General features: G+C 43.2%; 1 protein-coding gene across 4 annotated transcripts in view; it reads right to left on the bottom strand.

The window, feature by feature from the left end:
* BLVRA (biliverdin reductase A) overlaps positions 1-23,320 on the bottom strand; it is a 51,411-nt gene that overhangs the window by 14,126 nt on the left and 13,965 nt on the right. For all 4 annotated transcript variants that reach the window (XM_031454621.2, XM_064487729.1, XM_031454616.2 and 1 more), the window contains exons 3-5: positions 8,344-8,465; positions 5,897-6,016; positions 4,067-4,164 (exon numbers count right to left, since the gene is read on the bottom strand). In XM_031454621.2, coding sequence (XP_031310481.2) covers positions 4,067-4,164; positions 5,897-6,016; positions 8,344-8,465 — 340 coding nt within the window. The remainder of the gene's footprint in view (positions 1-4,066; positions 4,165-5,896; positions 6,017-8,343; positions 8,466-23,320) is intronic.

The raw sequence follows: 23,320 nt of genomic DNA, 5'->3' as shown, positions 1-23,320 counted from the left end.
GGTACCTTTGGCTTTGGTATCAAGGTAGTGCCGGCCTCATAAAATAAGTTTGGAAGTGTTCTTTTCCATTTAGGGGAAATTTCTGAAGATAATTGGCGTTGATTCTTCTATAAATGTTTGGTAGAATTCTCCAGTGAAGCCATGTGGTCCTGGGCTTTTCTAGTTGGGAGGTTTTGATTACTGTTGCATTTTCCTAGATACTAGTTATAGGTCTATACAGATTTTTATTTCTTTATGATTCAGTTTGGTATTTTGTCTATTTGTAGGAATTTATCAATTTCTTCTAGGTTATCTAATTGTTAGAGTATAATTGTTCATAGTATTCTCTTATAATCCATTTATTTCTGTGGCATCTGTTGTAATGACTCCTCTTTCATTTCTGATTTTATTTGAATCTTCTCTTTCCTTCTTGGTTCAATCCAGCCAAGGGTTTGTCAATTTTGTTTGTATTTTCAAAAACCAACTGTTAGTTTCTTTGATTTTTTTCCTATTGTTTTTCTATTCTCTATTTTATTTATTTCTATTCTAATCTTTATTATTTCCTTTTTTTGCTAACTTTTGATTTAGTTTGGTCTTCTTCTAGTTCCTTGAGATGTAAAGTCAGCTTGCTGACTTGAACTCTTTCTTCTTGTTTAATGTAAGTGTTTACCACTATACACTTCTTTCTTAGGACTGCTTTCACTGCTTCCCATAAATTTTGGGATGTTGTATTTTATTTTTCATTTTCTCAAGATATTTTCTAATTTCCCTTATGCTTTGTTTCTTTCACCCACTGGCCGTTTTGACAGTGTGTTAATACTCATGTGTTTGTGGGTTTTCCAGTTTTCCTTCTGCTGTTGATTTCTAGTTTCATTCCACTGTGTTTGAAGGATACTTGGTATGATGTCAATCTTTCTAAGTTTAAGACTTATTGTGGCCTACATGTGGTTTATTCTGGAGAATGACCCATGTGCACTTGAGAAGAATGCATATTCTGTTACTGGGTGGTATGTTCTGTATGTCTGTTAGGTTCAATTGATCTGTAGTGTTGTTAAGTCTTCTGTTTTCCATTTTGATCTTGTCTGGTTTCCTAACCTACTAAAAGTAGGGTATTGAAGTCTCCTAATATTGTGTTCCCTCAATCTGTTAATATTTGCTTCATATATTTGGGAGCTATGATGTTAGGTGAACTGACCCTAATGTTTCTCATTATATAATGTTCTACATCTCTTATGACATTTTTTGACTTAAAGCCTATTTTATTTGATACAAGTATGGCCATCTCTGCCCTCTTTTGGTTACAATTTGCATGGAATATCTTTTTCAGTCCTTTCACTTTTAGTCCATATGTATCTTTAGATCTAAAGGCTCTTGTAGATAATATATAGTTGGATTTTGTTTTTTATCCACTGAGTCAATCTATTTCTTTTGATTGGGGAGTTAAATCTATCTACATTTGAAGTAATTACTGATAGAAAAAGACTTAATGCCATTTTGTTAACTGTTGTCTATATACTCTTACAGCATTTTGTCCTTTTTGTTTTGACTTTTTTTTTTTGTGGTGGGTGACATGCTTTGTCACTTTTCTCATTCCTTTTGTGTATCTTCTATCGGTATTTTTATGTAGTTACTATAGGGATTATGTAAGACATCTTAAAGTTATTATAGTCTAAACAGACAACTTCAATTGCAAACAAAATTCTATTCCTTTACATTTCTAACAGCCCCACTGTATGTTACTCATATCACAAGTTACATCTTTTTACATTATATATCCATTAACATAGATTTATAGTTATTTTTATGCTTTGTCTTTTTAATTCTATACCAAATTTAAAGTGATTGATGTGCCAACAAAATATCACAGGATTCTATATTTATCTTTATACTTACCTTTACCAGAGAGCCTTTTATTTCATGTTGCTGTCTAGCATCCCTTTGTTTCAATTTGAAGGACTCCATTATCAAAGTCTAGTAGTGATTAACTCCTTCTGCTTTTGTTTGTATGGCAAAGTCTTGATTTCACCTTCATTTCTGAAGGACAGTTTTGCTGGATATAGTATTCTTGGTTGGCACTTTCAACACTTGAAATATATCATCCTACTCCCTTCTTGCCTGCAAGGTTTTTGCTGAGAATTCTGCTGATGATCTTCTAGGAGCTCCTTCGTGCATAATGAGTCACTTTTCTCAAGATTCTGCCTTTATCTGTGACTTCTGACAGTGTGATCATTAGGTGTCTTGGTGTGGCTCTCTGGATTTTTTCTACTCAGAGTTCATTGAGTGTCGTGAATTTGTATTCCATTTCCTTCCCCAAATTTAGAATTTTTCAGCCATAATTTCTTCAAATCAGCTCTCTATCCTTTCTTGCTCTCATCTCCTTCTGTGACTTGCATAATATATACATTCATCTGCTTGATGGTGTCCTCTAAGTCCCTTAAGCTTTCTTCATTCTTTTTCCTTTTTGCTCCTTTGACTCAAATTTCAAATGATCCATCTTCAAGTGTGCCAATTCTTTTTTCTGCTTGATCAAATTTGCTGCTGAACTCTTCTTAGTGAATTTTCCAATTCAGTTATTTTATTCTTCAGCCTCAGAATTCGTTTGGCTCTTTTCTATAATTTACATTTCTTTGCTGATAGAATTTAACTTTGTTCATGCACTGTTTTCCTAACTTCATTTGTTTGTCTGTGTTTTCTTTTAGCTGACTAAGCATCTTTGAAACAGTTATTCTGGTAATTCCTAGATCTATATTTCTTTAAGGTTGGTTTCTGGAGATTCATTTCATACCTTTGAGTGGCCTGTGTTCCCCTGCTTCTTTGTATTCCTCGTGATCATTTACAGGGATACCTCATTTCATCGCACTTTGCTTTACTGCACTGGGCAAATACTGCATTTTTTACAAATTGAAGGTCTGCGACAACCTTTACAATTAGCAAGAAATCTTTGGCGTCTTGTACTCTGTCCACAGACATTTTTACCATGAGAAATATTATACAAAGTTGATGGCCCCAAAGCTCCCCAAATCTTGTTCATTTCAATAGTCATTCATCCATCTTTTCATTCAATGAGCACCTACTGAAGGCCTATGAAGTTCTAGGCAGTGTTTAGGTTTAGCTGCTGGACTACAGAGAGGAAAGATGGGCTCTGCCCTCCAGCAGAGCAGCTCAGTTCTAGAGAAAGGCAATCAAGAGTTTCGATAGTGTGATCCATCTACACTGGTGATAAGGACAAGGTGCTTTCTTTGCTGATTTTCATTGTAACTGTTCACCATACTTTACTCATACATTGAAGATTTTAAATAGCAAATGTTGAAACAGAGTTTGTGACTTAAACTTCATTTAACTAGCTCCTTTAATCCCTACACATTCTAGATAGTTCTAGTTGCCTCCATAGAGGGACTTGTCCAATTACTGTAAAAACATAAAAATCTCCAGAGGGCAGCATGGCTCAGAGAAACAAATGTGGACCTCAGAGCCCAAAGAGATCGCAATCAAACCTCCACCTCCCATTTTGTAGTCATGTTACTAACTTTGTGATCAGGCACAAATTTTTTTAACTCTTTAAGCTACGGATTCCCATACATAAACTAGGGGAAATACCTACCTCCAAGGATTTTTAAGGGAATTAAGTAAAATATGAAGTGTTTCGCAGAGTTTCCAAGTTCCTAGTATGTAATAAATATTTAATAAATGGTACTCCTCTTGAGAAACAACCAAGACTACAAAGTATGCACATATAATCAATTATTCAGATCTGGGCATTTTTCCAATAGCAATATAAATATCATATGAATAAAACCAAAATAATATGACACTAGCATAGGTGGTAGCTAATTCATATTTGTCATTAGTCAGAGAAGCTGATAAGTCTTGAACAAAAGTTTGCAAACTCCTACCCATTCCTCTGCCCTCCACACCCCCCATCCCTTGTATGTGCCTACAGTATGGTGGGGGTTGGGAGCCCATGGGACCAGTAACATATCTGAGATGGGGTTAAGTTTAAAGGCATAAAGATGGTACCACAGAAATCTTAGAGTCAGAAACTCTTAGGAAGAGGGTCTGTGCTCTGGATGCATGGAACATACGTCACCTTTCTGCTCAGCCAGCTCCCACAGGTCCTTAGCTGCTGCCCAAGACAGTGTCATAGGATATTCCACAAGGACATGCTTGCCAGCATTAAGGAACTGCCTTTGGGAAAAAGAGAGAAATGCAGAGAAAATGCACTTTAAATAAGCTTCATTTAAGTACCCTGTGGGACAGAGAACAGAATGTCATCAATGCACAAAAACCTCCATGTCAATGTGTCATGATGGAATGAGACTGAGAGTCAGGGCTGGGCGGTAAGGCCATACTGTACCTCGCGTCATTTTCTGCTAAGCAGTAAGATAAAAGCTTTCTAGTTATGTGAACATTTGAAGATTCACCCACTCAGCCACTCATGTATTCAAGTAGGTACCCTTTACTGGTTACTCCGGAGGAGAAATACAGCCATGTTAACAGGTAAATTGCCTATGCCCGCATGACAGCTATAAATAAAGACAAGAGAACCCACAGCAGCCAGCTCCGCCTAAGGTGGTCTGAAAAGTGGGTCTCAAAGTGGGAACAGGCATCGTCCGGGTGTTGGGGATGAGGATGTCTCACTTTGAGCTGTCAATGTGGGGGCTTGGGTGTTTTATGCGGCTTTGTCCACGGGGACATGGTGTGAATTTCAGCGTGGCAGCGGGGCGGGCTATGAGGAGTGGAGGGCAATGATCATAAAAGTACCTGTGAAGGACCCGGAATGCTGTGCTCTGGAGTTTGGCTTTTAGTCTCCAGATATTCTAGGGAACACACCTTGATAAGCGTGGGAATGACATGATCACTTTTTTAAGGAAATACACTCTAGTGACAAAGAAGGTGAAGGGGACCCCAAGAAAGGTGTTTTTGTCCATGCTGAAACTGGGTGTGGTAAAGGGGGAACCGCTGACTCCCGGGCAAAGGCACGGGGAAGCAGCTGCAATTTAATGTCAGAACCCAGAAGGAGGCTGAGATTCAGGGGGCGGCCGGCACTGCCTCGTTGGCCGCCAGGTCCCGCGTGGGGCTGCTCCTTCCTGGCTCAGCCCCACCAACTGCTTCAAGGGCTCCAGGCTTTGCATTCAAAGGTGGGGCGGGGGAACACTTCACTCCTCTTGCTCTATGAACCATAGGATCTCCCCTTTCTGATGTCTCCATTACTTCCTTTCTCATCTCACGCAAATCCACTTCACATTAAAGGAACCCTCAGAGATATTCTTGGCGATATTTCACGATGTTGAAAGGACAAAGTATAAAATGTTGGCAGCTGACAGGACTACGGCAGTTCTCTAAGGCACAGAAAAGATGTTGGCTCCGTATCTTAAGTTATAAGATGAAAAGGTGGGCACCGTCCAAACTATCCTCAATAAATTTTTTACAAAGAAGTAAAATACTTTCATTCTTAATCTTCCCAATGTTTTAAATTATGGTGTACTAAATAAATATTAGTTCTACCCTATTTTTCATTTTGTTATACGTTTACAACCAATAATTAAGGGTAACATTTTTTTTTTAATGGAGGGACTGGGGATTGAACCCAGGACCACACATGCGCTCTACCATGTGTGAGCTATACCCACCACTGTGAGGGGTAACATTTTAAAGACAATTTTTTTTTTCTTTGAATACCTTTAATTGCACCAATGAGAGAAAAGTCCTAGGATTCATCATGCAAATAAATAATCATTAGTTTCACTGATAAAAATCTTAAATGACAATTTTTAAAGGTCATGGATCCATTGTAATTTTTTCCCATTGATTATTAAGACTCCATACCCCCACCCCTGCAAAAATGACAGCCTGCCCGAGCACGTCCGTAGTCCCGCACCACCGTGCACAGCCGGGACTGCCTGCCCTGGACGCCCACCTGATGTAGTCCTCGTGGCTGGAGCTCTCACTGCAGATGTAAGCCACCTCAATCTCTTGACTGGAAAGAGCATCTTCCAGAGAAATCTGCTGCACTCCCTCGATGCTCCCCAGCTCTCGTCTATTGGAGCAGAACAGACAAGGGGAACTCAAAGTAGGCGGAGAATCATCAGCTGAGAATAAATGAGCACCATCCTTCTCCCCAGCTCCCAACGATGTCCCAGTGACCAGCTTTTGGAAATGAAGACATGAATTTCCTCCCTCCCATTTGCAGGGCATTTTCCAGCATGGAGTGAGAAACACAGCCTCGGGGGTGAAGTCGGGGACCTGGCGTCGAGCGTGACACTGCCGCTAACAGCCTGTCGGACGTGGGAGTCTGAATTCCTTCATCTCTAAAACAAAAGAGACTGATCTCCTGTTATCTCATGAGAAGTGGTCTCTGTCGTCAAGCACTTGGCCAAGCACCATGACTTCCAAACCTAACGCAAATCCAAGACACTAACACTTTTGAGGGACAAACTGCTCTGTGACTTCCAGCTCCTTCACATACACCATAGCCTTGTGACGGTCACGTGGAAGGGGGGTGTCACTGCCTCCTTTACAGCTGAGCTGACAAAGCCCGGAGAGGCAGTGGGTCCACGACTAACCAGGAGCAGAGGCTCCTGGAATGTTGAGAGGAGCCCTGCGCCTTCCGACAAATGCAGAAGGAGGAGCCATGTGCACACTGCCCCAGTGCAGGGGCTGCAGCAGAGGGGCAGGCCACCAAGGGGACTGTCACAGAGGAAACGGGGCGGCCAGCAGGAGGCTCTCGGCCAACTCAGAGCTCCACCAGAGCTGCAGCAGCCAGAGGGCATCTGCGGACGTCCGGCCACCAAAGGCCATTATTTATGGGTAAGTCTCTTCCTATGGGGACCACCCATCTACGCTGCTCGATCTGACCGATACATGTTGCTTGCCTCCTGTGCGTAAGCGCTGTAGGAAAGATGATGGATTAAAGTGGATTAAAGTCCTCAGCTTCCAATGAGCTCAGTCTGGTAGAAGGAGGAAGATACACGTACACACATACATGTAACAACACAAGACTAACAGGAGAAACGCTGTGCTGAGGGTACAGGTGGGAGATTCGAAGAAGGCAAGGAACACCCAGTTCAGGGTTTCAGAAAAGGCTTGCTGGGGAGGTGACAGGACTTGGCAGGTAGGTCGTGAGGAACAGGGCATGTGAGGTGGGGAACAGTGTGATTAGGGCAGGGGTGCAGGAGAGCAGGGGGGACGAGCTGGCCATCCTCCCACGTGCCGCGGGCAGGTTGGGAGGGCCCACTGCCGCAGTCATGGCAGCCAGCCTGAAGGGACCCCCCACCACAGGTAGGATGCAGTGGGAGGAACGGGGCTGGCTAATGAGGTTGTCAAGCTCCCATTCGTGCAGCTCCCTTAGAATCTTTCTGGGAGGGGAAGACTGCTCAAAGGGTCTCCTTAGTGCCCCCACATCTACTTTAAATCCTTCAGGCAGGGCCAGGTTTTGAGACAGGCAAACTGGAAGAAAGCAGGGCCCGTCAATTAAAATCTGAAAGAACTTCTACATGGACCATCACAATAATGACCTATGCTTTGGTAAGTTCTTAGCTAATTTCGCTTAAGCACTAGAAAGCAGAGAAACACTTGACTTGCTCTCCACATCACCTTGGCCGACACAGGGCCCTCCTCTAGTTCACAATCCCTACTGATAAATGATGTTACATGGCGTTAGTTTGGTGACTGGTGTGTGTGCGTGTGAGGAAGGGCTGGGAGATGGAGGGAGCAGCTGAGGGTGGGGCACGGGTGAAGAAATGCAGTGAGAAGTCTGATTTTGGTTGAGTTACAGGAGATCAATGAATCCTTGAAAGCAGGGCTCAAAATTATCAAAGGGGGAATGTAGACACAGTGTTTAAAAGATGGGCTTTGGAATCAAATAGACCCGCACGGAAGTCTGCTTCCAGCTGTGTGGCCTCAGGCAAATTACTCACTCTCTGGCTCAGCTTCTTTATCTGTAAAGAGGTTGTGAAGTGGGCATTGATCCAAGAGTTGGTCATGCCTGTAAAGCCCAGAGCCCTGCGGGGACGGCTGTCATGGTAACGGGTGAAACACACCTAGAGCCTTCTTTCAGGGCAACCCACATAGGTTCGCTGGGCCCCCTCCTGTCCCTGTCGGGCCCTGTGCCCATCTTGCCTGCCTCTGCCTTCGCTGTCCCCTCAAGGCTGACCCGCTGCACACCTCAGTGGCAGGCCCAGCCCTCTTTAGTCCCCAGACTCGTCTGAACTTGAGATCTTGTGGGGCTGGGCCTGCACGGTTCTCTGGAATGACCCCGGAGCTGGCCGGCTCTCTCCTAGCTCTGGAGAATCGCTGTGCACCGAGGCCTGGCCCATCTCCCTGGGCCTCCTGTGAACGACAAGGCACAAAGCAAACGTGATTCACCTGGACACGAAGCCAATCAGGTTCAGGAACGCGGAGGAAGCGTGTGAATTCCGCAAGTCCCGGAGCCGCACGGAGCCGGCTCTGCCAACGCCGACGACCACCACGCCGAACTTCTTCTCCGGCTGAAAGACAAGCGACCAAGGCGGGGTTTAGAAATGGCCCAAGCAAAACAAGAGCCGCATCGGCAGGACCAGCCAGGGTCCAGACAGGCGAGACGAGAAGCCATCCCAGAGCACAGAAGCAGCCGCAGCATGGAAGGGCGGATAAGACACTCCCTGAGAAGTCAGCTCCCCCAGAACATTCCTACAGCTTCTCTGACCCGTGTCATCCACAGAAGAGGCGCCTTGCATTGGGCTCTCCACTTCTGCCACCTCTCCAATCACCAGAGCGCCCCCTTTAAGCCACGCCTGGCCCTAGTCTGGTACCTCTGTCTTTCTAGCATCCCCCCCCTCCAGTGGACGTGTGACTGTGATGCAGCTGGGAGGCCACAGCTGCTCGGTGAGATGCGGGGAGACAGGACACGCGGGCAAAGCAGGAGCTGTCACTCTACTCAGCCCCCCCACTATGGCTTTCTGGGTTCTCACCAATGCAGTGTCACCCCCACCCTACTGTGGCAGCTTACTCATTATTGGGGTACAAGGCTGGAGGCAAATAGAATGAAAAATCAAGTTGACTCTTAAAAACCATATGGCAACTCAGTATAGTCCAAATGGATAAAAACCATCTACACATCCCTCAAACGCAGTTCTTGGAGGTTTCCAAGCACGGAAACGGGAATGTCCCTCTCGACGCCCCCTTGCCTTCATCTTTGTCATCTGGGTGTCACCATTAGCCACTGAGGCCGCCCCTCTTCCTGTGTCCACTGCTCTGGTCTTGGCCCAGCAGTTCTCCGCCTCCTGCCTGACGATGTGGTAAGTCACCACCCGGTCTCCCTACTTCTGCGCTCACCCTTCCAGTGCATCGTCCACAGGCCTGCCAGAGCAGATGCTTCAGATGAAAACTAGGTCCCTCTGCTGATCAAAGCCCTCCGTTTTCCCCACTGTTATGGACTGAAGGATGCTCTATGTGGGAACCTTGGCCCCTGATGTGGTGGCATTAGGAGGTGGCGCCTTTGGGAGATAATTATGATGCGGTGAGGTCATGAGTGGGGGCATGCCTTTCTCAAAGTCACGAGAGAGCTTGCTTCCTCTGTCTGCTCTCTGCCCACAGAGAACACAGTAAACGGCAGTTTCCAGCCCAGATGGGGGCCCTTAGCAGATCCCAGCTTGATCTCTGACTTCCAGCCTCTGAACTGTGGGAGAGAAACTTCTGCAGTGCTTCATTGCAGCCGCCCAAACTGTAAGACACCAACTAAAGGGAAAAAAAAAAAACCAAAAAAACCCAAGCCTGCGTTCTTTACCAAACACAGGAGGCCTTCCAGAACTTGGCTCCAGCCTGCTTCCCCAGCACCGCCCTCAGGCCGCCTCCCCCACTGTGTGACTTTAGGCTCCTGATCTTCCAAACAACTTGAAAGTGTGCAGAACACCCAGGACTGTTTGCTCCCTCTAAGTCTTTGCAAATCCTGTGCATCTTGCCTGGAACAAGCTTCTCCCTGCTGTCCATGAAAGGATGCCTTCCAAGCTTTCAAGACCAGGGCATCTTACACTCTATGAAGACTTCCCTAATGCTATCAGCTAGATTGTTTTTTTTTTGCATATACTAAAACCCGCCCTTTTTAGTGTACAGTTCTATGAGTTCTGACCAACATACAGTCACATAACTACCACAATCAAGACACCGCCTCCAAAATTACCTGTTCCCTTCTGTGGTCAGCTCCTGCCCACCCCAGGCAACCACTGATTTTTTTTACCATCCCAAGTTTTGCCTTGTCTAGAATGCCATGTAAATGAAATCACACAAATATGTAGTGTTTAGAGTCAGGCTTCCACTTAACACAATGCATTTTTCACCTATGTTGTACATATCAATAATTTCTTTCTTTTTGCTACCAAGTAGTAGTTCATTGTATGCATACACTGGTTTGTTTATCTGTTTGGCAACTGAAGAACATTTCTGATGCTTCCAGTTCAAACGAATTCATAAGTCATTCAATTATGAATAAAGCTGCTATAGAGAGTCATGTCCTAGCGTTTGAGTAGGCACCGTTCGCAGTTAACTTGGGTAAATGCCTGGGTATGAGTTTGCTGGATCATATGGCAAGTGTAGGCTTAACCTGATGAAAAATTGCCCAACTGTTTTTTTCCAAAGTGTACCTTAGAACAGCGATACTGTTTTGAATTTTTTGGTTTTTTTTTGGGGGGGGGAGTAATTAAGTTTATTTACTCATTTACTTGAATGGAGGTACTGGGGATTGAACCCAGGACCTCATGCATGCTAAGCATGTGCTCTACTGCTTAAGCTACACCCACCTCCCCACCCAGTTGTCTTCTTACTGAGTTTTTAGAGCTCGTATATATTTCTGATACAATTCATTGTCAGACATGTAATACTGAAACAACTTATCCTAGTCTGTGGTTTGTCTTTCCATTTTTTTTTAAAGAATGATTTTGAGGAGCCAAAGTTCTTAATTTTGACGCAGTCCAATTTACCGGATTTTTTTCAAGTGAATTATTCTGCTGGCTAATCGAAGGTCACAAAGATTTTCTCCTGTATATTCTTTTAGAAGTTTTATGGTTTAAGGTTCATAGTTTTAGCTTACTTCAGTTTTAGTTACTTTATAGTTAATGTTCTCAGTTAAATTAATTTTTCCATATGGAATAAGGTATGAATCAAGGTTCTTTAAAAAAATTTTTTTTAAGCAGAGAGGCAGCTTCTAAAATATGTATGTATTAAATAGGCTGCATCAGCTGTTTACAACCAGGCAGGGTATGCAAGGCCTGTATTTAAATATACCTGGACTTTAAACCCAGCTCAAGTGCCATCTTCTCTGGAAGTCATCAAAGTTCTTCTTCTTCTTCTTCTTCTTTTTTTTTTTTTGCATACGATATCCAATTGTTTCAACATCATTTATTGGGAAAGACCATCCTTTTTCCATTGAAATGCCTCGGTGCCTTTGTGGAAACTGTCTTGATTACTGTACTTTTATAGTAAGCTTTGAAGTCAGTTACTGTGGGTCCTCCAATTTTTTTCTTTTCCAAAATTCTAGTTCTCCTGCCTGTACATAAACATTTTAGAATCATCTTGTCATCTCTAATAAATAAACAAAATAAACACAAAACTTCCCGCCAGAACTATGAATGGGATAACACTGAACTTATGAATCAGTTTGAAAAAAAAAAACCTGACACCTTCACAATAACGAATCTTCTAATCCATGAACATGGTATATCTCCCCATATATTTAGGTCCCTGATTTCTTTCATTCTATTATTTTCAGGGTATGGATTTTGCACTTATTTTATTAGATTTATACTTTTTAAAAATGATTTTTAGTGGTATTATAAATAAAATTTTTTACTTTCCATTTCCAAATGTTCATCATGAGCATAGAGACATACAATTGATTTCTATATACTGACTTGGCGTCTTGCAACCTTGCTGAACTCATATTACTTTTAGCAGCTTTTTTGTGGATTCCATTAGATTTCCCACATAAATCACAGTCAGATGTGAACAGAGATGTAAAGTTTTACTTCTTTCTCTCCAATCTGTATGTGTTTTATTAATTTTTCTTGCCTGATTGCACTGGGTGGGACTCCAGTGTGATTTTGGAGCAGGAGAAGCAAGAATGGACATTCTAGCGCACTTTCTAATCTTAAGGGGACAACATCTGATCTTTCACCATGAAGAGTGATCTCAGCTGTAGATTTTTGTTTGTAGATACTCCTTATCAGGATATGCATAGTTCTTTTTATTCATATTTTGCTTAGATTTTTAAACTGTAAACGGTCTGATTTTGCCAAGTGCCTTTCATTATTCTACTGATGTGATCATGTGATTTTTTTCCTTCTGCAAGTCTGTTGAGATAGAGACAGCCTTCATTTCTACGATAAACCACACTTGGTCATGATGTATTATCCTTTTTATATATTGTGGATTCTATTTGCCAAAACCTTATTTAAAATGTTTGCGTCTGTGTTCATGAGAGTTACTGGTCTGTTCTCTTTTCTTGTAATGAAGAATGATTTCCAGTATTTCTGATTTTATAAAAGTACTCCCTTTATACTGCCTGTATAAAACACTTTATAGCACTGTTAATTCCACTAAAGAGCTGCTTTTTCTTTATGGTGCTAACTCTGATTGATGGAATACATCCCCTTAAAATAGGTTTCCTTTATGCAATAAAATTAAGATTACTGGTAAGTTTCTGGCAGGACAAGATGCTACTAGCATAGTTTAGGTAAATAACATTCTTTACTAAAAACTACGAGATCATCCATTTAAAACTCTGAGAATAATTCATAGAAAACAGATAATATATTAAGTTACCCATTGAACAGCTAAGCTACTAACTATAGAAATTTATACAAGAAGCAGCTCTTTAAAGAAATAAGACCCACTAATATACCTGAAATGACTAAAACCTGGAAGACCAAAATCATTACACTATGTTGTTAGTCTTTTTTTTTTTTTAAAGCATACAATTAGTAATCCATTTGTGCTTACAATATTCATATGTATGAGCTTAAAGGGAAAAACAAAACCTCTTACATGATAATTAAAAGGTTTTATACACATATACTTTTTAATTGCACTACTGTTTAAAATATTTTCCTAAAGTCAAGCCCTTCTTTCCAGCTGGCAGTTTTCAAGCCTAACTGTTGACCTGGGAGGCTGCCTGGTATTAGGGAGGAAAAGAAGGTGGTAATGAGGTCAAGCTGAAGCCATTAATCCTGGTCTCTGAATAGCAACGGCATCTTCACCTATGCCTTCCCCATCCTCATCGTCAAGCCCATCATCCATAAAATGACCCACTTCTCCAAGTTCTAGATCGTTCTATGTGTACCCCATCACTGTTAACTTTGACACTATTACAGGGAGTCCGCAGCTGACCTCCTTCTTGCCCAACAAGAAATCATCCAACCTGCTGAACGTGAACCAGCAGCACGGCTTTTGTTCCTGTAGGCGGAACTGATGAACGGAAGGAGAGAAATACACAATGCTAAAGAGAAAGACAGCTCTTGAGAACAGGCAATCCAACCCAGCCAGCCTCAACTGACATCATTGTTTAGCGTTCTCATTCAGGGGTCAGTTTTCTTGGACCACTAGCTTTGGAGCCGGTGGAGATTATTCTCCAGAAACACATGCCAAATTTAGAGGCTGGGAAGCACTAGGTGGGGCGGGGTTGGCACTGAAATCGCAGCTTGTGTTGCACATAATATCACGTACTCCTAACGAGCATACAAATGTTTGCCACCACAGCATCCGCCGTGGGCTGGGAGCAAGCTACACTGGGAATCCAGCTGGCATAGCTTGTCTGAGAAACCTGTTGTCTACATTTCCTTGTATTATGCGTGGGAACTGACAACTCTGGGGGATCCATTTGTGCCTGTGGAAGGCTACGTTGTCTCAGCCTTTCTGAGGAAGAGCTGGCAGCTCTGGGCAAGGTTTCTTGACTGGATGACAGAGTGGCTGATCTTGAATCATTTGAACTAGAACAGCTCCTGGATGCCAGTGTTCCATGCTTTCCCTGTTGGCACTGGCTTTTGCAGAACTGGGAGCAGTTCATGAAACTCACAAATGATAAGCCATATGAAACTCATCTTGTTTTCTGGTCATGTCTTTCAGCTTCAAATGATCAGGAAAGGAGTCTGCCCAAGTACAGCACTCTGATCCTTTATCCAACTTACTATCTCACAGTTTCCGCGGGTCAGCAATCTGATCCTGTCTCTACTCGGTCCTCTGCTCAGGGTCTCACAAAGCTGCAGTCAGGAGCTGACCAGGTTACAGTCTCATCCAGAGCTCAGGGTTCTCTTCCAAACTCACATGGCTGCAGGCAGAATTCGGCTCCTTGTGGTTGGTTGTGGGTTAGAGGCCTCAGCTCCTAGAAGGCACCTGAAGTCTACTGACAAATGCCCTTCTATATAAGCAGCTGACACCGTGGCAACCTGCTTCTTCAGTCCAGCAGAATCTCTCTCTGTGGAAAGGTTTTAATTGCAGGTTCAATTTATTGAATAGGTATAGTTAGAATATATGTGTATATACATACACATATACGTTCAGTTGGCTCATTTCTTTTTTAAAACGCTTTGGAAGTTTGAATCTTCCAAAGAATATGCCCATTTCATCTATATCACTGAATTCGTACCCATAAAGGTATTCATAATATTCTCTTAATATCCTTCTAATATTTGTAGACTCTGTAGTAATATCCTCTCTCTCATTTCTGTTATTGGTAACGTATGTCTTCTCTTTTTTTTTTTTCCTGAGCAGCCTAGCTAGAGGTTTATCAATTCTGATGACTTCAGAAAAACAGCTTTTGGTTTCACTGCTTTTCTCATTGTTTTTTTTCTGTTTCCTATTGAATTAATTTCTGTTCTTACCTTTATTACTTCAAAATTTCTGCTTATTTGTGGTTTAATATGCTACTGCTTTTTTTTTTTTTTTAAGTGGCTGAGGGTGGAAGTTCAGGTTATTGATTTGGAAACTTCCTTCTTTTCAAAAATGGACATTTAATTTCCTATAAATTTCCCTGTAAGTGATGGCAATGCTTTAGCTGCCACCCCACAAACTGTGAGATTCTTGCTTTCATTTTCATTCAGTTATCAACACTCTCTGACTTCCCTGTGATTAATTCTTTGGCCAATGGGTTATTCAGAAGTATGTTATTTAGATTCTAAATGTTTACAGATTTTCCAGATATTTTTCTATCATGGGTTTCTAATTTAACTCTGTTGCAGTCAGAGGACATTCTTTAAATAATCTGGATCCTTTAAAAAATTTTGAACATGTTTTATGATCCAGCATATGGTCTATCTTGGCAAATGGAGCACACTTGAAGATAATGTATATTCAACTCTTACTGAGTGGACTGTTCCACTAGTCTATTAGATCAAGTTGGTAGATAATGTTATTCAAGTCTTCTATATCCTAATTTTATCCTTATCTTTTATCTATATCTTTATTCTATATCCTGGTTTTGTCTATATATTCCATTAATTATTTTTAGGTATTGAAATTTCTGAATACAATTGTAGATTTGTCTGTTTCTCTTAACAGTTCTATCAGTTTCTGACTTACATATTTCAAAGCTCTATTTTTAGGTATGTAAATGTTTAGGTTGGTTATGTCTTCTTGATTAATTGACCACTTTATCATTCTAAAACGACCATTTGTATACCTAGGAGTATTCTCTGCCTTGAAATTTATTTTGTCTGATAGTAACAATCCACTCCCAGTTTCCACTGATTTGTGTTAGCATAGAACATTTTTTTCGCATCCATTTACTTTTAACCAATGTGTGTTTTTCTATCTAAAGTGAATTTCTCATAGGCAGCATATTGTCAGGTCTGTTTATTCAACCTAACCATCTCTGCCTTTTAGTGAAGTGTTCAGACAATTTACATTGTGATTACTGATATGGCTGGATTTCAATCTACTGTCTTCTTGTTTGTTCTATTTGTCCAATCTGTTCCTTTTCCCTCTCTTTCGGACTTCCTTAAGATGAATAAAGTATTTCTTACAATTCCATTTTATCTCATTTGTTGGCTAACAGCTGTAACTTTTTGTAGCGGTTATTTTAAGGCCCTTCATATGACACATATTTTACTTGGCACAGCCTACCTTAAAGTAACATGACACCATTTCACACGTAAGACCCTTACAACAGTATACTTTCATCTTCTCTCTCCCAGACTTTGTACTATTGTTGTTACGTAACTTACTTACAAACCCCACAAGAAAAGAGAAACCATTCAACGAGTTCTAAGCATAACATTTTAACACAGGAAATTAGAGGCTTATATAACCACTGCTACCACTGGGGAGCTAAAGCCAGAGATGCTATCTCCCTGCTGCACTGAAGCAAGTGATATTCAAGAGCTTCCTGGAAGCCAAGATGTCTGAAACATCTGCAGCCTCCCTCAGCCTGCGGCGCAGGAGCAGGTGATTTACAGGAGTCTGCCTTCTACCGCTAAGCCTTGGCCCACACATCTGCCTGCAACTGCGCCCCCTGGATGATAGTCTTTCGTCTGCCCTCCAAATCTCGCGAGAGTGCCTCTAGCTGGCCAACGTCACACAGGAGAGAGAACCCTGGGAAATGTAGTTCCAGGCTTGTCTTCTTTGAGTCCGGGGAGAATTCGGAAGGCAGCGGCCACAATGCCCAACTGACAACAGGCATTTCAGCCCAGTTAATACCTTCTTGGGTTACAAGTCTAGGTTTTCATTTTTATTTTTTGATCGTCTCCGGTGCAAAGAAGCAGTAAGACAGTCAATAGAGAAATCTGGACTTTACAATCAAAACACACGTGTCTGATCGAATGTGTTTCTTCTTTAACCAAGAGAAGGACACAAGCCATCTCCTTATGAGGCTGAATATTTATGGCATTCCTAAGATGAACTATTGAGTTACTACATTCCAGAAAACAACCAGGAACAGAATTTCTATGAGCTTTGAAAGGGCCACAAGGTTAAGAAACAGCTTCATTACCTGTAAGAAGCCAAGTTGCTCTTTCCATTTCAACAGTTAACAAAACACGCAAACTGGTATATAAAACCTGGCCTGCGCTGTGTCAGACCGAAGGTGCTTCTGAGTTTGGTTCAGACAACATTCCCCTGCAAAACTGACCCGTGGGGACAAGATGAGGGCGAAAATTTTGACATGCTCAGTTGAGTTCCTCTCTGGGAAAGAACTTGATTTTTTTGAGACAAATGACTGGCTAGACCATTTTAACTGGCACCTGTTCATCTCGCACGAGGCTTTATGTTCTGGAAGGAAACTGCGGATCAAAGAGATGAAGGCTTCTGGTTTCCCATTCCACAGGTAAGGGGCCCGCACGTTGCCATGCCACACTAGCAACCGGAAAACAGCTAAACAGACTGAAACACTGACTAAAGCTAAATCGAGGGTCCTGAAGAGAGATGAGGATACAAGACTGCAGAGACAGAGAGACTAATGCAGAGAGTAACTTAGTGGAGCAGAGGCTTGAGAGCTGCAGGAGGAAAGCCTTAACTGGGACACATGAGTTGTGGATGCTCCCTATGGACAACCCCGCGACCCCAAGAGGGCCCCAGGCACAGGAGACCCTCTCCACTTGTAAGACTTACCTCTGGGAGCTCGGCCAGGTTCCCATGGGAAATATTAGAGGAATTTCCCCCTTGTGCCCCCAAAAAGGAGAGGGAAAAACAGCCACTTTGACATACACCAGAGCATCGTGTTTCTTCCCAACCAGGCCTGCCCTCATGGGAAACTAGTTAACCAGACCCTAACCTACGGGGGCATTATCAGACCCTAACTGACCTCAGGGAAGGAAATATTTAGCTCCAGCCCCCACTAGTCACACTCTCCCACGTAAGGAGGGAGGAGAAAACTGAGCAAGACTTGTACAGTTCAAAGTCCAGGGTAACCATGGGGCTTAGAGAGCGCTCCCCTCCCCCACACCTCCCCACCACGTGACCGAAGGCCCATTTACAACAGTTCCTTTTACACAGCACCTCACGTCCAGCTATCAAGAAAAAATGACAAGCCACAGCAAAAGGCAAAAAACACAGCTGAAGAGACAGAGCACGTACCAGAACGAGCCACGGCAGGGATGTTGGATTTCCCAGACTGGGAATTTAAAACAACGATGTCTAATATGCTAAGGGTCTATGGGTAAAGCAGACAGCATCCGAGAACACTGGTACAGTGTAAGCAGAGAGATGAAATCCTGATACAGAACCAAAAAGGGATGCTGGAGATCAGAAACATGTAACAGAAGTGAAGACAACGCCTCATGGGCTTATGACACTTGACATAGCTGAGGAAAGAATCTCTGAGCTTGAGGACACAGCAATGGTAACCCCCAAAACTGAAAAGCAAAGAGAACAGAGACTGGAAAAAAGAGAACAGAGCACCCACGGGCTGTGGGACAACTAAGCTGTAATATACGTGTAATGGGAATACCAGGAGAAGAGGGAAGGAAAAGAACATAAGTATTTGAAACAAAAATGACTGAAATTTCCCCCAAATTAATGTGAGACACTGAACCACAGATCCAAGAAGTTCAAAGAACACCAAACAGAATAAATGCCAGCCCCCCAAAACAATACTCGGGCATATCATTTTCAAATTCAGAAAATCGAAGATAAAAAGTAACATCTTGACATCCTGAAGGAAGTCAGAGGCAAAAAACATCTTTCCTTAGAACAAAGATAAGAAGTATATCCAGCATCTCAGAAACCATGCATGCAAGAAGAGAACGGAGTGAAATATTGAAAAGGGTTGAGAGGAAAAAAAAATCTACCAACTTAAAATTCTGAACCCTGCAAAATTACCCTTCAAAAATGAAGACAGGACCTAGAGATTATCATCCTAAACGAAGTAAGTCAGAAAAAGATCATAGGCTATCACTTACATGTGGAATCTAAAATACGATACAAATGAATTTACTTATAAAAAAAAAGGAGAATGATTCCAAATAGGTCAAGAAGAACAACTGCATGTTTTTCACTCATTTACAAGAATCAAAAAGTTTGACAATGCACTGGCTGGCGTGGGAAAATATTTGTGTTCGTATGTTGCAGAGGGGAGAAAAAAGCAGGTAACCTTTGTGGAGAGCAGCTTGGAAATATTTATCATGCAAATACTCTTTGCTTGGGTAAACCCATTTCTAAAGTGTATACCCAAGTGAAATGGCTCATGTTTATTGCAGCCTTGCTTGTAACAGCGGAAGACTGAAAAGAATGGCTATGTTGTTAACAGCAGGCTGGTTATGTAATTATGGTGTGCCTCTGAAATGGAATGTTACAGAGCCATGAAAAAGAACAAGGAAGTTCTTTACATATGAGAAGGGACTGATCTCCAAGATACATTGTGGGGTGAGAAAAGCGAAATGCAGACCCGTATAAGTTGTTATAGTCTGCGTTAAAGAAAGGAGGGAGGGGCAGCTGAAAGAAAAAATATACTTACTGTATATGTTTAGAATCTCTCTGAAAAGACAGCCAAGAAATCAGTGACACTGGTTGCCAGGGAGCATGAGAACAGAGTATCTGGGAGGGAAGAGGACTTCTCAGGGAAAATCTTTTTTTTTTTTTTCTTTTTTTGCTAAATCCTTAAAAATTTTGAATCATGTAAATATATGTTATCTAAAGTACAACCACTCAAAGTAGATACAAATAAAAATCCCAGGGATGCTCTGAGCACATAGGAACTCTATAGAGCCTTGGGTTTACTCCCAGCTCCCTTCCTGGGGCTCCCGCTACAGTGCTGGGTGTCCTCTGCTGCCCAGCCTCTGGGACCTCTGCCCCTGACAGTAGCCTGTCCATTGCCCCCAAATCAGCCGACTCCACACCTCTCTGGGCTGCATCTGCACCCTCTACTCACCCTTCCAGCCCAACTGTAATCTGGATTTCAGTGCCACTCCTCTCTGCCTCACCGCAGGTCATCTAAGATCTTCTCACTGCCCAGCTCAAGGGCTGTCCCTCATCTGGCCTCTCCTGGACCTCACTCATCTTTGACACTTAAGTGGACCTTCTTTTATTTTTTTTTAATTAAAAATTTTTTTTCTTTTTTAAAATTATTTTTGTCCAGGGAGAAAGTAATTAGGTATATTTATTGTTGTTGTTGTTGTTGTTGTTGTTGTTGTTGTTGTTGTTGTTGTTATTGTTGTTATTATTATTATTATTATTATTATTATTATTATTATTATTATTATTATTATTATTATTTAGAGGAGGTTCTGGGGATTGAACCCAGGACCTCATACATGCTAAGCATGTGCTCTACCACCTGAGCTATACCCTCCCCTCTTTTTGAAACTCACTCCTTCTTCATCTTCTCTCACCTCATAGTGAGGTTTCCTTTTCCCACATCACCACTGTCCTTTTTTATCCTGTGCCTCTTTGTGGATATTCCCCAATGCTCATCCTTATCCCTCTGCTCATCTCTCTTTCTCACATTCCCAGAGTGGGGTGGGGGTTCCCTCATCCTTAAGGCTTTCATGACCACCCCTGTGTCGAAGACTCCAACATCGCGCACTCTGAGCCACCCTCTTCTCTGAGCTCCAGTCCCAGAAAGAAATGCAAACTGGTACTCTCACTTGACCGCCCCACCCTCACCTGGATCACCTGGTTCTCTGCTGGACTCCAAGCACCTGCCCCGCCTGACTGGCTGTGCTCTAAACTTCTGGGCAAAAGCCAGTCACTCCACGAATTCTATCAGGCCCTCAGCTTGAAACGTGGAAAATCCTGGAAGTCATTCATGCATCTGACAAAGCCTCTGAGACCAAAGGGCTGATTGCAGCTGAGATCCTTTACCTCCCTCCCCGACAATCCCCCGCCAGCCTCAAGTCACTGCATGTCTTCCCTCTTCTACATTTTGGCCGACTCGCCCAAGCTCTGGATTGCATTACAAGATTACCAAACAGCCTCTGAGTCATCCCATCATTTAGTCAACTGACAGTGAGGACACACTCTGTTTGGGGCATCACGCCAGGTGCCGTGGGCATACTAAGATGTGCCCTCCACGTCAGACAACAGAAGGTAACTAACAAAGTGGTAAGTCAAGGGCGATGGAAATTCACAAGAGAGGGGGCATCGCTTCCAGGGAGGAAGCGCTGAGAAAGCTTTCTGAGCGGCAGAAATGACATTTGAACTGGGTCGATAGGATCAGCTGAAGAGAGACAAGAAGAAAGGCACGCGTGGAGTCAGAAACTTCAGGACCTGAATCCCCGGTCTGCCCTTGATACCATGTGCCTTGGAGCAATGGACTCTCAACCCTCACTTTTCTTGTCTACAAACAGAGGTAGTGACAGCACCGCGCACACGGGGAGTTCTGTTAGACTGAAACGGACGCACTTTGTGAGGTTGCGTGCGGCAGATTAATTACATGTCATCCCTTGAAAATGTAGGGCTGAGTGGGAAAAAGAAAGAGAACACGATGTAAACTGGAACACAATACAATCACTTGAATTAAAAGTATGTCACACAGTGGTTGCCAGGGTTTAGGGGTGGGAGAGGCCGTGCCAAAAAGGGGCAACAGAAGGGAATAATTTGGAGGGAGGGGCTGAATCCTGACGGTGGTGATGGTTACACACGTGGATGTCTGTACTTTAACTCGCCAAAACCCAAGTCTGTTCTACTCTATGTAAATGTAAAAGGCATTTGGACAAAAAAAAATTAACATATTTTCACGAATACACGCGAACAAAAAAGGCGGACATTTAGTTAGACGTCAGAACAGCTGTCTTTGGGAGGATGAGAATGGGGACGAAGACAAAAAGGAAAGAGAAGATAAATACAGAGAGGGGCCTTGCCCAGAGCAATGGAGATGGTGTGTCATGAACTGGGGCTGAGCATTCCCCCCCGGGGCCTGAGGTCTCCTCCTCTGCCCCTAAAACGGAGAGCGAATGGCAGCAGGAGGGAATAAACTAGGACAGTAATGCACAGAGTTGGGAAAGTGAGGAAGTGAGGGGGAGGCAGAACGTCAAGTCAGAAACGGATTTGAGAGATCCGTGAATTCTTACTTACCACTGAGTCCCGTGACTACAGGTCCCCTGTCAGTATCTTTTATCATTACAGCCAGAAGGCCAAGGCTAGGGTCTCAGCCAGTGTGTTGTTGCATCCATCTGGTGATGGATTAAATCAAGCCGAGAACAGGGTTTACAGTGCGGAGGGTGGGGAGCCTGGGTTATAAGGCACTGCGGAACCTCTTACTGGAGATGGACAATCCGGGCTTCTGGGTGTGTGGATCTGGAGTTGATGAAAAAGACCTTCTTGAGCAGATCCACTGGGACCTTCTTAAACATACGATTGAAAGGTCAATGCTGTGGGGTCAGAGGAGGTCCCCATGACAGCGGGCACTTCCCAGGCAAGAAGTACCCTGGGAAACACAAACTGTTAAGGAGCAGGGAGAAACCTAAGGAAGAGTCTGAAAGGAAGTCACCAGAGAGACAGGCAGGAACCTGGAGGTGTCATGGGGACATTGCAAGACCCTGGTCAACGTGTCACATGCTTCACGGAAAAAGTCTGCACTGGATTTGGCAAACGGAGGCCACTGGTGACCTTCAGCCGAGCAGCTCTGGCGGAGCGGTGAGGACCACGGCAGGCTGCACTGGGCTGAGACAGGAAAGCAGAGTGAGAGGGGTCACACGAGGTGGTCACAGAGGGTTTAAGGCAGAAGAGAGGGGGCAGTAGTGAGAGGCAGCCCCAAGGTCTGGGAATGTTTTTAAAAAGTTGAGAGAGTTAAAAGTCACCAAGGAAAGAAAGGTCGAGATTAGAGGACAGAAAGGGTAGTTGATGATTGTCAGAACTGTTGCAGGGCCAGGCTTGTAAAAGCTTAATATTAATGCAAAATTCCTCCTCTTTCTCAGGAACTCCCAAGACCAGGAGAATCCGAGTGAGGAGTGAGTCATGAGACCTGCAGATAAGGGGTTGGGGCGCCAGAAGGTGGTTAACAAAGGTCAGCCCCAGGGTGGGAGAGGCTCACTTTTGACGGTTTAATATTTTACAGTTTTTGAGTTTTGTACCAGGCCTGTGTAGTTACATTATTACAAAAATAAGGTTTTTAAAAAACTACTATTAAAGATGGGTTTCAGTACAATGGTGGGAGAAGAAGGCAGACTGCAGCGGGTGGAGAATTGTTAGAGCAGGCAGACAGCTAGATATGAGCAGAGAAAGGGGGACACAGACCAAATGGCAGGAACTGGGCAGAAAGGAGGGGCACAGGCCAAATGCAGGAAACCATACATCATGTAAGCAGCACCAGGGGTCCCCGGGCAGAGAAAGGAAAGCAGGAACCTGTGGGCTGATAAGAGGTCACACCTTTTGGGGTGATGAGTGGCCTGGAGACCCCGACAAAGAAAGGTGAGAAAAGGCAGGCATCTCCGGTGTCCCAATGTAA

This window comes from Camelus dromedarius, chromosome 7 (assembly GCF_036321535.1).
Source record: "Camelus dromedarius isolate mCamDro1 chromosome 7, mCamDro1.pat, whole genome shotgun sequence".
NCBI lineage: Eukaryota > Metazoa > Chordata > Mammalia > Artiodactyla > Camelidae > Camelus > Camelus dromedarius.
The sequence above is the reverse complement of the archived record's forward strand: the minus strand, read 5'-3'. Positions and strand labels throughout refer to the sequence as shown.